Source organism: Erythrolamprus reginae, chromosome 1, assembly GCF_031021105.1.
Source record: "Erythrolamprus reginae isolate rEryReg1 chromosome 1, rEryReg1.hap1, whole genome shotgun sequence".
In the NCBI taxonomy this organism is placed as follows: Eukaryota; Metazoa; Chordata; class Lepidosauria; order Squamata; family Dipsadidae; genus Erythrolamprus; species Erythrolamprus reginae.
In genome coordinates, this window is record NC_091950.1 from 227470308 (window position 1) to 227487177 (window position 16870).

General features: G+C 37.2%; 1 protein-coding gene across 1 annotated transcript in view; it reads right to left on the reverse strand.

The window, feature by feature from the left end:
• Positions 1 to 2008: 2008 nt before the first annotated feature.
• Positions 2009 to 16870, reverse strand: part of OPN5 (opsin 5) — a 63094-nt gene continuing 48232 nt past the window's right edge. The window contains exons 7-9 of the mRNA XM_070737962.1: positions 10899 to 11233; positions 6410 to 6645; positions 2009 to 5791 (exon numbers count right to left, since the gene is read on the reverse strand). Of these exons, the coding sequence (XP_070594063.1) occupies positions 5728 to 5791; positions 6410 to 6645; positions 10899 to 11233 (635 nt within the window). The 3' untranslated portion in view covers positions 2009 to 5727. The remainder of the gene's footprint in view (positions 5792 to 6409; positions 6646 to 10898; positions 11234 to 16870) is intronic.

Sequence of the window (16870 nt, forward strand, 5' to 3'; positions counted from 1 at the left end):
GGTGTTCCTTTATTGTTACATTTACATTTTATTAAAACCTTTCATGGCTATGGACATGACTAATTATCTCATCAGTTCCTGTCTAGCTAAGATAATTCAGCAACCAAAGCTTCATTAGAAGAAGCTGAGCTTTTTCTCTGGATCCCATGTATAATTTCCCAATGTATTCACAATTATCATAACATATGATGCCTATAAACTAAATGTATTTTTATAATAGATTTTACCTCATTAAAGAAAAATTCAAAAGTTTCAAGGCAGTTATACCAGCAATAATGGGTAATAGCTGAAGTAGACGTAAACCATTTGGGCAAACTGATACTTTTCCTGCATTAATATCTTTCTGTTCTGAGCATCTCACACTGCCAGCAAGGGAAAATGATTTATTACATCTTTTCTGTAGGTAGTGTTTCCACCCCCCCTTTTTGGCATCTTAGTGTAAATGGCATTAGATAAATGGGGGCTGGCTATGGGTGGCCAAGTTTGCAGTATTAAAAGTGTGCTGTTACCAAAGTATTATAAAGCAGTAGTAACACTTATTGTGATCTTGATTCTATTGCTCTGTTAATGCAGCCTAGGACTGCATTGGCTTTTTCTGGCAGCTGCAGTACACTGCTGGCTCATATTTAAATGATTGTCCAAGGATGCCAAGATCCCTCTCACAGTTGCTGGTACTGAGTCAGGTTCCACCTATTCTATACCTGTACGTTTAGTTTTTCTTCCCTAAGTATAAAACCTTTTCTCTCCATTGAATGTCATTTTGTTAGATAGAGCCCACCGTTCAAGTCTGTTGAGATCCTTCTGGATTTTGAGTCTATCTTCTGGGAGAATGGGAGAGACAGAAAGGGAGATGGAAGCAGTATTGTGCACAGTGAAGGACATTAAAAGTGTGCATAAATTAGAAAATGTACTTGGTTGCAAACTTGAAGCAAAATATTGTCTCCCAGAAATTATGCTGAACTGCAGCATGGCTGCAGTTTGATGGGACACAATTTGAATCAATTTTGGATAGATATAAGAAATTGTTGGATGTCTTGGCCAAAATTTTCTTGGCCAACCCTTGAGCAGCCACAAAGGGAGATGGAAAACTCCTATCTCCTGCCGCCATTTAGCACACTATAAATATTCACCCTACAGGTCGCATTTGATTCTAATAGGAGGGAATGTAGGGTTTTATTTATTTTATTTATTTATTTATTTATTGGATTTGTATGCCGCCCCTCTCTGGGTTACCAGTAGGATAGCTCTTTGCTTTTGATCTCTCACATACGACACAATCATTCCCATCAATTACAACCTCCATGGCAGTACTTCCAGTCAATCTATGGAAAAAAGCTTCAAAAGGGACAACAATGAATAAAATGGCAAATGAAACGGACAAGAGGAAACTGACAAAAGGGGTGAAGGAGATTCTTTGGCAGAGAGGATGGCACTCTGAAAGAGATAGAGAGGGTTTGAACTTTGTATGCAGTACTAGCGGTTTGTTCCACTGTTAGCCAAAGTGGAAAAGACTTCAACAAATTAGAAGAGTTTTGTTAATATTTGGAAGTGTAGGCTGCCAAGGCAAAGCCATTGATTCCTGGATCTTGTAGACCTCCAGAACTGAGCGTATGGAAAATGATATCCCCCCCTCTCAAATTTAGCTTGAGTTGCCCTGAAAAGTTTAGACCAGCTGAATGAATATTCTGTGCTTTTCTGCTCTTTCCAACACTCTGGTCCCCTTCCTCGTATTTTTTTAAACTGAGGTTTTGGAAGCTAGCAAAACTGGCATCGATTTGGAAAGGGATGACTTGGAAGTACTCCGCGTGGGCAACATCCTTCCCCACCAGGTTTCAGTCCAGTATCTGTGAATTGATTCGTTTTCAGCAGGAATCCCAGGCGGGTGGAAAAAGAAAAGATCCATTGGCTGGCATCCTGCTAATCCATTGAGATTGTACCTCCAACTGCAGAAGCATACTGAGAATTCAACAGAGGACTAACTCTTCATAAGAAATAAAGTATATGAATGTACTGATGTGGCATCTCTTTTATTTAAAATTACACAGAAACAATACATTGGAGACGCAAAAACCAAAAACCTATAAGTGAAGCCGCAGAAGTACATCTGTGTTTACGATGGGGAAAAAGACAAGACAGGAAAATAATCCTCTTATTCAATGCAGTCATTAGATGAATTCACTGGAATCCACCAGAATTCATAACTGTCAAGTCAGATATACTGTATTATCTAACTGAATATAAAATCTGCTTTTTATTTTTTTCAAATTGCACATTTTTGTTTAAGAAGGACAGGAAATGGAAAAAGTATGACTCAGACCATTCTACCACAGAAGATTGTGCAAAGATTACTGTTTAAACCCGCATTCACTAACCTGGGCATTACTGTCCTGGAATTACAGGATGCAAGAGACATTATCCTCTGTTGTGGGTGAGAGGAGCAGGCTGTTTTAGAAATCATTAGTTTCCCAGAAGCAGAAAACTCTGCCAGTGGAGTTGCCCTTTAACTTAGAAATGAAGGGCTCAAGGTGGATGAACTGTAGCCAACTCAAGCAATTTTTAGATCTACCAGATCCTATGTTTGGTCCTCAAACATGAATTCAAAATGTGGTGTGGGAGAGGGAGAGAGTGGGGGGGGGAGAGAGGTATTTAAGGAATAAAATTATAGTCTTCTCTCCTGGCTAACCTGAGCACAAGGTATATATAATTTTTCCTGCAGACAGTATTCTTTTCTCTTACAACAGGGTGTTGTAATATTCCTGGGGTGGTATTGTTGTTCTGTTCTTTCTTGACCTGTAAATTAGCAAAACTGTTCACTACAACCATATTACTATAAAGGTGACACTTCACTAATATAATTGAATATTGAGCATAACTTAGTAATACATTCATGCTATCTGCACTTACCACAGATTAATTTTTTTGCCCGAGGTATGCTTCTAAATCCTCATTATTTTTAAAAGACATATTCTATACATCTTATATTTTTTAAATGTTTCCATTAGAGATTCTCTGTTGCTTCCTTTTAAAAATTATTTTGAAATTATTCTGGCTGCAACAGATTGTTTACTGCTCTCTCTCTCTCTCTCTCTCTTTCACTCACTCACTCACACACACAAACACACACACACACACATATTTATAATAAACAAAGTAACAAAAGGAACAAACAAAAACCCATTGCAAACCAAAGCTAACCTTGATGCAAATTGTCCATAGTTTGTATCAAGGTTTTCTCTCCTCCATATTTTATTAACTTACATTTATTATTTATTATATTGATTTTTACAGCTATCTATCACATTGTTGCAAGTCTGAGTAATAAATATTGGAGTAAAGCCAACGAAGAACAAAATCAATCAATAACAGTAAGTTATTACACTTAGTAAGTGCACAGTAAGTAAATAATAATAACAGCAGCACAATAATAGCATAAAGGCACCCAAGGACATTCCAACCTAATCCCCACAACCACAATGTTAAGAAAAATCACATTCAGAAACTCCCCATAGCCAGACACGACATCTGAAGCAATCTAGGAAATGCTAAAAGTAATATGCAGGAGTTGTGTGAGTATTAGGTTGATGCAAATATGCAATATCTTCAACAGTGAGGCTTCAGAGCCTATATGACGCTCTTCTTCATTAATAATTGAAGTAGCTGCGTCTTTTCCGAAACTTGTGCAGATTTTGTTAGTTTCTTCCAGAAGTCACTTCCTGCCAGCACAGTCACTTCCCTTCACCAAGTGAATTGATCTGAATGTAAGTGAAACTGAGCTTTTGTTAAATACATGGTGATTCCTTGTGCATTTCCTTGTTTTCCCCATGCACAGGCAAGATAAGTGCAGCCTAACGGCACAGAGGAGGAGGCCCATCTTGGCCAATGTCCAGTTACACCTGTTCCTCACAAGTCACAAACCAAATTAGAGCAAGGGAGACATACATAGTATAATTATTATTAGGAGGAATATATTGACAATTGATATGACAGTACCAATTCCATGTGTGAAAATATTTTACAAAACTGCTTTGGCCAGGCCTTTTGTTTTCATTAAACATGTTTAAATAAATGGAAAAAGTACATAAAGATTTGAAACCACGATTTTCACTTTTCTGTTGAGCAATTTGAACTACTTCCTTTCTCAACACAGCCTGATAATATACATCAGACCTAATATTTGTGTAGATTCTCATATGACAGTAGCTAAAAGCTATTAGCTCTAGTCAATTTTGCATTGTAGCCTTAGCTGCTTGAACCCCATGCTGTTGATGATTGTTTCTTCAGGCAACTACAAAAAAGGTATTTGACAGAGACGGGGCGATGCTTAGTCCAGATCAAGCCCTGAACAGCCAGGCATCCCCCTGCTTGTTCCCCTTTCATCCATACAAGAAAGAGAAATGGGTGAAATGCAATTTTTTTCCTACCTGTTCTGTGGGTGTGGCTTTGTGGGCATGGCAGAGGAAGGATACTGCAAAATCCACATTCCCTCCCCACTCCTAGGGGAAGAATATTGGAAAATCTCCATTCCCACCCCACTCTGGGGCCAGCCAGAGGTGGTATTTTCCAGTTCTCTCAACTACTCAAAATTTCTCCTACTGGTTTTCCAGAATCTGCTGAATTTCATCCCTGAAGAGAAGGCTTGTTCTCTGCTCCTTTATGGAGTGGTCTGTCATGGGTATGTACTCCATTATCTTATCTGACACTAACACATCACTTTTCTATATTATTTTTCTCCCTTAAAATACTATGAAAGCACTGAGACTACAATTAAAAGCAATGGGGAATAGATTGGGATGGGTGAATTGATCCTTACACCTACGGAACTTGATTAGTAAGAAGTTCAGTCAAGTAGTTCAGTTTCATGGAAACAAAATACAGCAATATTTTCTTTGTTGTAATTTAAAGAAGTTAAAAACATAAGGGGAAGGAAAACTGTGGGCAGACAATGGGAAAGCAAGGGAAGCATTGTTCACCCAGCCTGGCAAAACTAGAAAGTGTTTACCAGGTGATATAAGGATTGTAAGCTTCTAGGCGTGAGGATAGCTCATTGACTTAAGGGTCCCTCAATGGATTAACAGAAATAGCATTTATTAAAAATGCTGAGAATGTAGCCCAGGACAAAATGTAATAAACTGCTGGAGGGGAGGGCACATGCCAGGTAGAATTGGGAATATGATTAGAATGGAAGAAAGTGCTCATGATCAGCTCAATAGCTTCCCCTGCCCTGGAGGGGCCAAGTGGAGGGCCAAGCAAAAAGTATGGAACTGCCTCTCTCTTCACTCTGCAGCTCTTGGCCAAAGGTGTCCGTTGCTTCTCTGTGTCATGTGAACTGTTGCTGATGGGCTGGCAACATTTCATTGAGAGGGAAGACAAGGGATCAGCAGGGAAAAGTATATGGAATCTAAGCCCCAATTTGCTATATTGTTTACTATACTATTACTATGTACTACACGCCTATTTATTTGTATTCATTGTAATTGCTTTAAAATTTATAAAATAAGAATGATGCAGGGAGACTTTTTACCTAATTAAAATACAAACAAAATGATTAATTTAAAAAATGTGTCTTTGATTAGAATAACAAAAACTACTATTAAGATCTTGTGAGAAAATACAAGCCAGGAAAATAATTCCCTAAGATGGAGCTGGTGTACTTTTAAAGTGGTTCGGAGCAAAAGCAGCTGAGAAAGAAACCTGCTGGTTGGCTGGAGAGATGTGGATTCCCAGCTTTCAGACAACATCCAGCTGAGTTTCAGTCATTACTTCAGACTTTTCTGTAGGGACTACGTAGAGCCTGCAAGGAAAAGCGAAGGAAGGAAGGAAGGAAGGAAGGAAGGAAGGAAGGAAGGAAGGAAGGAAAGACATTTTTAGAGGGAATTCTTCTGGAGATGCTTGACAACAGATACATTTGTACCTAATCTTAAAATACAAATCTTGAGTGCCCTGTCCATTCCTGTTACTTGAGGGTTTCTCAAGTAACAGGAATTGACTAATCTTAAAGTGGGCAATCCTAAAGAGGGTTTTTCAAAGGCCCTAAGGCATTCATTAGAAGTCACTCTAGCTAGCCTACATCTTACCTGAAAAGTTCTTGCTGAAATCTCTGCACTACAGAGTGAAGATGAGAGACAATGTTTAGTGAGAGAAAGACTTTTAAAGGAAACAAATTAGCGGGATTTCCCCCGTAGCCACTTCCATTCTTACACCTTTTCTCCTTGGGCATTTTTCACAATCAACCTCCAGGACAGAAATCCCCTTATAGTGAAGACGGAAAGAAGGATAAGAGTTTCCTTGTTTATCTCTTGGGGATGTATTCCTCCCCCACTCCCCCTTTCCATCACGCTCCTACACCTGTCTATTGCATGACATCTCTAATGCCTTTCAAATATTTCAGGCCACTTTTGAAACCCCCTACCTGGATTTCTTCGAAGAGTTTTTCTTCTGCAGTGGCCTTCGTTGACAACAGGCTGATTTGCAGTTGATGACCTGGTAAATAACAGGGTTGTACATGGCTGCTGATTTAGCAAGCAAAGTAGGCACCACCGAAACTTTTATGGGAACCGAATCTGGTTTTCCAAAAGCTGACCATACTGATACAACCGCATATGGGATCCAAGCAATTAGAAATCCTGCACAGATCAACATCGCCACCTAGTGAGAAGAAATGTATAACAGAGGACAAGACAACCGGAATAAGAAATAACAAGTGTTGGAAAGGACATTGAGGTCTTCTAGACCAGTGTTTCCCAACCAGTGTGCCGCGGCACACTAGTGTGCTGCGGGACATGGTCGGGTGTGCCATGAGTCCAGCCTGGCTGGAGCTTCCTTGGCGGTGACGGCAAGTGAGCTTTTGGGGCTCAGTGGGAGGGCGCCGGCCACTGTTGCTTCTAAGCTGCGTGGGCGTGCGCCCGCACAGCTATTAGGAAACACCCCCCCCCGCAGCAATGTTTGAAGTGGCGCAAAGCCATGCAGTCCTGAATCACTCCCTTCTCCGGCCAGCAAAGTCGGCTGCCTAGGAAAGCGCCGTGTTTGAAAAGCGTGCGTTTAAAAAGCACGCCGGTTTCCCAGGCAGCCAGCTTGCTGGCCGGAGAAGTGAGCGATCCAGGACTGCGAGGCTTTGCGCCATGATGACAACAGTGGCGCCATAGTGGCCTTGAAGCGCCGCCCTTCATTGTGCCCCACCACCCGTTCCTGTAGGTAGAAGTCGGGCGGGGTACCGGGAGATGAAGGCGGCGCATGGCCGGGCGCTGAGCGCCATGGACACCTGGGAGGGCGAAGGGGTGACTGTGGCCACTGCCTCTTAGGCAGAGGCGAAGGCGACGGTGGAGTCTGTGCTGGGGCCATGCGAGGCCGCTGATCCAGGGGGCCGCGGACCGGCAAGCTGCCCTCCACTCTCTCTCCGCTCTCTCTCTCTCTTTCTCTCTCTGTTGCCAGTGTGGTGCATGACAGAGAAAGAGAGAGAGAAAAAGGAGCAGAGAGAGAAAACAAGAGAGAAATCAAGAGAGAGAGAGAGAGAGCAAGGGAGAGAGAGAGAAAGAGTGTGTGTGAGAGAGAAAGCAAGAAAGAGAGAGAAAGAAAGAAAGAGAAAGAAAGAAAGCAAGAGAGAGAGAAAAAGAAAGCAAGAGAGAAAGAGAAAGAGAGAAGGAAAGCAATAGAGAGAGAAAGAGAGAGAAAGCAAGGGAGAGAGAAAGAAAGCAAGAGAGAGAAAGAAAGAAAGAGAAAGAGAGAAGGAAAGCAAGAGAGAGAGAGAGAAAGCAGGGGAGAGAGAAAGAGAGAGAAAGAGCGTGTGTGTGAGAGAAAGCAAGAGAGAGAAAGAAAGCAAGAAATAGAGGAAGAGAGGGAGGAAGAGAGGAAGAAAGAGAAAGAAAGCAAGAGAGAGAGAGAGAGAATAAAATAGAGATAGCAAGAGAGAGAGAGAAAGAGAAAGCAAGAAAGAGAAAGAGGAAGGGAAGGAGGGAGAGAGAAAGAGCAAAAAAGAGAGGAAGGAAGGAAGAAAGAAAGAGGGATGGAGAGAGGGAAAGACAGAGGGAGGGGGGGACAAATAGGGCAAAAGGGAGAAAGAGAGGGGTTTTTTGTCCAAACTTTTTAGCCCCCTGCCCCCCCACCCCGCCCCCGCTCAATGTTCCCCAGGATTTTGTAAATGTGAATAATGTGCCGCGGCTCAAAAAAGGTTGGGAAACACTGTTCTAAACCAACCACCTGCTCAAACAAACCATGTCTATATAACAACAAAATAATTCAATTCAATAATTCATATAGAAGGCATTGTATTATTGGAGACTGTTCTCAATTTGCAAAGCAAATTACTACAGAATTAAACCTATTTCCATTTTGGTATAACAAAGAGGTGCATATGGCTTCTTAAAACCAGGGCAATTATTGGAAAATGAGTACACACTAGGATATTTTCCATCTGAAATAAATCCTATTTGATTCAGCAGGAGTTATTCTTAAGCACACATATGGCTTTTAGTCTAAAAAGATTCTGAATGAAAGAAGGCAGAGAAATAAATTCAATCAATGCAACAAGAGTGAAGTTGTTTGTACCTAAAGTTGCAAGAGATCTTTGTGGTTTCCTACATTGTTCTGGAAAGGGATGAAACCTGTGGCTATAACAAAGGGCTCACTGTTTTTCCTAAAATATTTGTCCTGAATGAGAAAGAACCACATAAATCACTTCACCTGTGCTTAGTTTAGGTGGCCTCTCTGAAGTTTGGAAATAGAAATGTATTAAGAAATTATGCTTGCCATTTCTGGAAGCCTGGCCATCATACACAAAAATATACCAACATGTACAATATAATGAAGAGTAATATTCATTAGATCAGGTTGTAATTAATGATAGCAATTCATTTTAAATATTTTTTCTCTAAAATAAAATGATGAAGAATAAGAGAAATAATAAATGTTAACTGGGTAAGACTGCATTCACTTGAAGATAATTAGGATTCTCTATCTGACTGGATATTGGAGGGAGATGGAATGTAATTTATCCTGAAATATTTGCTTCTGTTTACACTAAAGGGCTGTAAGATCTCTATTGAATTAGTGTTTGAAGGAGCTGGTAAGTTCAAAGGGAGCTATATCTAAAGCACGGGATCTGGTTAGTTGACTTCTTAGTAAATCACCCTACTAAAGCTTAGTGTGGAATGAAAAATTGCCAATTTGAAATGATACAGTTGATTAAATATAATAAGCATAATTTTTACTCAAAATTTGTTCATGAATTAATATGAGAAACAGAATTAATGGGAATAGATTTTCCTGGCCCTTCCCTCCTCCCTACAGAAAATGCCTTTGACTCATTTTGAGGCATCCCTCCTCTACCCTTTGCCTACCACCAGGCCTGCCATGGACTACCACAAACACCAGCTTTCAGTGTAACTTTTGATGGATACTCTCATGGTAGAGATGGGCAGTTCGTGTCACACGTGCAGTATTACCAGTGTAGCTGAGCTGTATTTCATTTGATTGTGTTAAGTCCAAGTTCATCTACGCTAGTGCTTTAGCCCAATTCTTTTTCTCTGCCTTCTGATTTACCTGTGCTGAATGTGAGTCCCTCTATATTTCTTCCCCCTTAGATTACTAGAATAAATATTGCACTTTCTTCCTTCCTTCAATCAAGTTGCATGTTACCCTTTACAGTACTACTACTTTATTTTTCCAGGGAGAGAGATTTGGAAATAATGTTTTGCCTTATTTCTCTACTTTCTCTGTTACTATTGTTGAAGTTGGATAAGAATCTCCCTGCTATCTCTTTCCTTCACGTCTTCTATCTCCTCCTTCCCAGCTCCTGCTCTTTTGCCATCTTCTCCCTTCCTTGGATTCTGGGCTCTTTTGGGATCCTTGGGAAGATGGAGTGACAGAGGCTGCTTCTGAACAGGAAGCAGGTGGATGCATCTCCTGCTAGGGGAGGATGGCTGAGGTCAAACAAGGGAAGGGAAGGAAGAAATGACATTTGCCAGGAGCATTGAGGCCTATTAGAGTTTGGTTTCTGAATTCAGTGGAGGAGGAAGCCCAACTCTGTCTGAGCTGACTGGAGGGAAATAGAATTGCAGACAGGGAATTTGTGATTTTTGTTTGTTTGGCAGTTGTGCTCCAATGTGCATTTATGGAGCTCTCTGCATTTCTCCTTCAGAAGCATTCCTGAGAAAATGAAATATAAATATATTTATAACTGCTGTAATGACAGTTGGGAGCCAGTCCTATATATTTCATGTTACGTCATTTTCGTTTCTCTTTTTTTCTTATTTACTTATCATTTTTCCTTATTTTTTTACTTTCCTTTTTTTTTAAAAAAGTATTGATTTTATTCTGTAAAAAAAAGCCTGCATTCATCTGTGATATTAAAGCCATATATATAGTTATCAAACTTTTTAAAAATATAATTTCTAACAAAGGCACACGTCCTATTTCACACCTCACCTCCTATCTCATCATTATATGCTGTATGTTATTGTGTGACACTACAATGTGTTGTATTTACACCACTGCAAATCATCTTGATGGATGTTTAGTTTTATATAACCAGCAACTGGTAATAGTGCATTGAGGCTGGGGAGACTCAGGCTGATTGAATATCATGCAATCAACTTCATGGTTTAAAATACTAAGAAGGAATTGACTTGACTTTCCCCAAAGAAAACCTCTGCCAGAGAAAAAAACATCACTAACATTCTTTTCAAAATCTACTTTCAAGTCAGATACTAGGTGAAAAGACACAAAGACCTGAAGTGAAAGTCTAATTATAGGCAGGGGGGTAGATTTGTCAAGATCAGTTTATTTTACCACTCGTTGCCCAAATATCCCTTTATTTCTTATGTACAATTTTCAGTTGAGTCTTCCCCTCTATTCAGCCTATTCTTAAACAAATAAAATAAAATTTAGGGATTGTATGCACCTACCTTAGTTAGTTTTATTTCTAGTTCATGGTTATTCTGAATCCTGCTGTCATAATGAGCTACATCCTTGCTGGATGACTTGACCTTTGCTATTATTTTAATATAGGAAAACACGATCACAGCAGTTGGGAATACAAGGCAGAAGAAAAGGATGTTGAGAATGAATGCCTGCCCTGCCACTGAGCCTTGAGCCAGCCACCAATCCAAGGTGCAGGATGTGCCGAAGGGCTCAGGAGCATAGTTTCCCAAGCCAGCAAAGGGAATCGTGGCCCAGAAGGCAGCATAAAACCAGATAATCCCTAGGCAAATAAAAGCATGGTGTCTCTTCAACCAGATTCCTAGGAGAAAAAAATGAAGCTGTAATTAATTAAATATGGACATACAGGTATCCTCAACTTATGATTGGTCACTTGCTGACAGTTTGAAGTTATGGCAGATCTTCAAAATCTACTTCTACAAAATCTACTACCTACAAAATCTACTTCTACAAAATTTACTTCCTACAAAATCTACTTCCTACAAAATCTACGTCCTACAAAACCTACTTCTACAAAATCTACTTCTACAAAATTTACTTCCTACAAAATCTACTTCCTAAAAAAATCTACTTCCTACAAAATCTACTTCCTACAAAATCTACGTCCTACAAAATCTACTTCTACAAAATCTACTTCTACAAAATCTATGTCCTACAAAATCTACTTCCTACAAAATCTACTTCTACAAAACCTACTTCTACAAAATCTATGTCCTACAAAATCTACTTTTACAAAACCTACTTCTACAAAATCTACTTCCTACAAAATCTACTTCCTACAAAATCTACTTCCTACAAAACCTACTTCTACAAAATCTACTTCCTACAAAATCTACTTCCTACAAAATCTACGTCCTACAAAATCTACTTCTACAAAATCTACTTCCTACAAAATCTATGTCCTACAAAATCTACTTCTACAAAACCTACTTCTACAAAATCTATGTCCTACAAAATCTACTTCCTACAAAACCTACTTCCTACAAAATCTATGTCCTACAAAATCTACTTCTACAAAACCTACTTCTACAAAATCTACTTCCTACAAAATCTACTTCCTACAAAATCTACTTCCTACAAAACCTACTTCTACAAAATCTACTTCCTACAAAATCTACTTCCTACAAAATCTACGTCCTACAAAATCTACTTCTACAAAATCTACTTCCTACAAAATCTATGTCCTACAAAATCTACTTCTACAAAACCTACTTCTACAAAATCTACTTCCTACAAAATCTACTTCCTACAAAACCTACTTCTACAAAATCTATGTCCTACAAAATCTACTTCTACAAAACCTACTTCTACAAAATCTACTTCCTACAAAATCTACTTCCTACAAAATCTATGTCCTACAAAATCTACTTCTACAAAACCTACTTCTACAAAATCTATGTCCTACAAAATCTACTTCCTACAAAATCTACGTCCTACAAAATCTACTTCTACAAAATCTACTTCCTACAAAATCTATGTCCTACAAAATCTACTTCTACAAAACCTACTTCTACAAAATCTATGTCCTACAAAATCTACTTCCTATAAAATCTACTTCCTACAAAATCTACTTCCTACAAAACCTACTTCTACAAAATCTATGTCCTACAAAATCTACTTCTACAAAATCAACTTCTATAAAATCTATGTCCTACAAAATCTACTTCCTACAAAATCTACTTCCTACAAAACCTACTTCTACAAAATCTACTTCCTACAAAATCTACATCCTACAAAATCTACTTCCTACAAAACCTACTTCTACAAAATCTACTTCCTACAAAATCTACTTCCTACAAAATGTACTTCTACAAAACCTACTTCTACAAAATCTGTCCTATAAAATCTACTTCTACAAAACCTACTTCTACAAAATCTACTTCCTACAAAATCTACTTCCTACAAAACCTACTTCCTACAAAACCTACTTCTACAAAATCTACTTCCTACAAAATCTACTTCCTACAAAATCTACGTCCTACAAAATCTACTTCTACAAAATCTACTTCCTACAAAATCTATGTCCTACAAAATCTACTTCTACAAAACCTACTTCTACAAAATCTACTTCCTACAAAATCTACTTCCTACAAAACCTACTTCTACAAAATCTACTTCCTACAAAATCTACTTCCTACAAAATCTACGTCCTACAAAATCTACTTCTACAAAATCTACTTCCTACAAAATCTATGTCCTACAAAATCTACTTCTACAAAACCTACTTCTACAAAATCTATGTCCTACAAAATCTACTTCCTACAAAATCTACGTCCTACAAAATCTACTTCTACAAAATCTACTTCCTACAAAATCTATGTCCTACAAAATCTACTTCTACAAAACCTACTTCTACAAAATCTATGTCCTACAAAATCTACTTCCTATAAAATCTACTTCCTACAAAATCTACTTCCTACAAAACCTACTTCTACAAAATCTATGTCCTACAAAATCTACTTCTACAAAATCTACTTCTACAAAATCTACTTCCTACAAAATCTACTTCCTACAAAATCTACTTCCTACAAAACCTACTTCTACAAAATCTACTTCCTACAAAATCTACTTCCTACAAAATCTACGTCCTACAAAATCTATTTCTACAAAATCTACTTCTACAAAATCTATGTCCTACAAAATCTACTTCCTACAAACTCTACTTCCTACAAAATCTACTTCCTACAAAACCTACTTCTACAAAATCTATGTCCTACAAAATCTACTTCTACAAAACCTACTTCTACAAAATCTACTTCCTACAAAATCTACTTCCTACAATATCTACTTCCTACAAAACGTACTTCTACAAAATCTACTTCCTACAAAATCTACGTCCTACAAAATCTACTTCTACAAAATCTACTTCCTACAAAATCTACTTCTACAAAATCTACTTCCTACAAAATCTACTTCCTATAAAATCTACTTCCTACAAAATCTACTTCCTACAAAACCTACTTCTACAAAATCTATGTCCTACAAAATCTACTTCTACAAAACCTACTTCTACAAAATCTATGTCCTACAAAATCTACTTCTACAAAACCTACTTCTACAAAATCTACTTCCTACAAAATCTACTTCCTACAAAATCTACTTCCTACAAAACCTACTTCTACAAAATCTACTTCCTACAAAATCTACTTCCTACAAAATCTACGTCCTACAAAATCTATTTCTACAAAATCTACTTCTACAAAATCTATGTCCTACAAAATCTACTTCCTATAAACTCTACTTCCTACAAAATCTACTTCCTACAAAACCTACTTCTACAAAATCTATGTCCTACAAAATCTACTTCCTAGAAAATCTACTTCTACAAAACCTACTTCTACAAAATCTACTTCCTACAAAATCTACTTCCTACAATATCTACTTCCTACAAAACCTACTTCTACAAAATCTACTTCCTACAAAATCTACTTCCTACAAAATCTACGTCCTACAAAATCTACTTCTACAAAATCTACTTCCTACAAAATCTACTTCTACAAAATCTACTTCCTACAAAATCTACTTCCTACAAAATCTACTTCCTACAAAACCTACTTCTACAAAATCTATGTCCTACAAAATCTACTTCCTACAAAATCTATTTCCTACAAAATCTACTTCCTACAAAACCTACTTCTACAAAATCTACTTCCTACAAAATCTACTTCCTACAAAACCTACTTCTACAAAATCTACTTCCTACAAAATCTACGTCCTACAAAATCTACTTCTACGAAATCTACTTCTACAAAATCTACTTCCTACAAAATCTACTTCTACAAAATCTATGTCCTACAAAATCTACTTCCTACAAAATCTACTTCCTACAAAATCTACTTCCTGCAAAACCTACTTCTACAAAATCTACTTCCTACAAAATCTACTTCTACAAAATCTACTTCTACAAAATCTACTTCCTACAAAATCTATGTCCTACAAAATCTACTTCTACAAAACCTACTTCTACAAAATCTACTTCCTACAAAATCTACTTCCTACAAAACCTACTTCTACAAAATCTACTTCCTACAAAATCTACTTCCTACAAAATCTACGTCCTACAAAATCTACTTCTACAAAATCTACTTCCTACAAAATCTATGTCCTACAAAATCTACTTCTACAAAACCTACTTCTACAAAATCTATGTCCTACAAAATCTACTTCCTACAAAGTCTACGTCCTACAAAATCTACTTCTACAAAATCTACTTCCTACAAAATCTATGTCCTACAAAATCTACTTCTACAAAACCTACTTCTACAAAATCTATGTCCTACAAAATCTACTTCCTATAAAATCTACTTCCTACAAAATCTACTTCCTACAAAACCTATTTCTACAAAATCTATGTCCTACAAAAGCTACTTCTACAAAATCTACTTCTATAAAATCTATGTCCTACAAAATCTACTTCCTACAAAATCTACTTCTACAAAATCTACTTCCTACAAAATCTACTTCCTACAAAATCTACTTCCTACAAAATGTACTTCTACAAAACCTACTTCTACAAAATCTGTCCTATAAAATCTACTTCTACAAAACCTACTTCTACAAAATCTACTTCCTACAAAATCTACTTCCTACAAAACCTACTTCCTACAAAACCTACTTCTACAAAATCTACTTCCTACAAAATCTACTTCCTACAAAATCTACGTCCTACAAAATCTACTTCTACAAAATCTACTTCCTACAAAATCTATGTCCTACAAAATCTACTTCTACAAAACCTACTTCTACAAAATCTACTTCCTACAAAATCTACTTCCTACAAAACCTACTTCTACAAAATCTACTTCCTACAAAATCTACTTCCTACAAAATCTACGTCCTACAAAATCTACTTCTACAAAATCTACTTCCTACAAAATCTATGTCCTACAAAATCTACTTCTACAAAACCTACTTCTACAAAATCTATGTCCTACAAAATCTACTTCCCACAAAATCTACGTCCTACAAAATCTACTTCTACAAAATCTACTTCCTACAAAATCTATGTCCTACAAAATCTACTTCTACAAAACCTACTTCTACAAAATCTATGTCCTACAAAATCTACTTCCTATAAAATCTACTTCCTACAAAATCTACTTCCTACAAAACCTACTTCTACAAAATCTATGTCCTACAAAATCTACTTCTACAAAATCTACTTCTACAAAATCTACTTCCTACAAAATCTACTTCCTACAAAATCTACTTCCTACAAAACCTACTTCTACAAAATCTACTTCCTACAAAATCTACTTCCTACAAAATCTACGTCCTACAAAATCTATTTCTACAAAATCTACTTCTACAAAATCTATGTCCTACAAAATCTACTTCCTACAAACTCTACTTCCTACAAAATCTACTTCCTACAAAACCTACTTCTACAAAATCTATGTCCTACAAAATCTACTTCTACAAAACCTACTTCTACAAAATCTACTTCCTACAAAATCTACTTCCTACAATATCTACTTCCTACAAAACGTACTTCTACAAAATCTACTTCCTACAAAATCTACGTCCTACAAAATCTACTTCTACAAAATCTACTTCCTACAAAATCTACTTCTACAAAATCTACTTCCTACAAAATCTACTTCCTATAAAATCTACTTCCTACAAAATCTACTTCCTACAAAACCTACTTCTACAAAATCTATGTCCTACAAAATCTACTTCTACAAAACCTACTTCTACAAAATCTATGTCCTACAAAATCTACTTCTACAAAACCTACTTCTACAAAATCTACTTCCTACAAAATCTACTTCCTACAAAATCTACTTCCTACAAAATCTACTTCCTACAAAATCTACGTCCTACAAAATCTATTTCTACAAAATCTACTTCTACAAAATCTATGAGCTACAAAATCTACTTCCTACAAACTCTACTTCCTACAAAATCTACTTCCTACAAAACCTACTTCTACAAA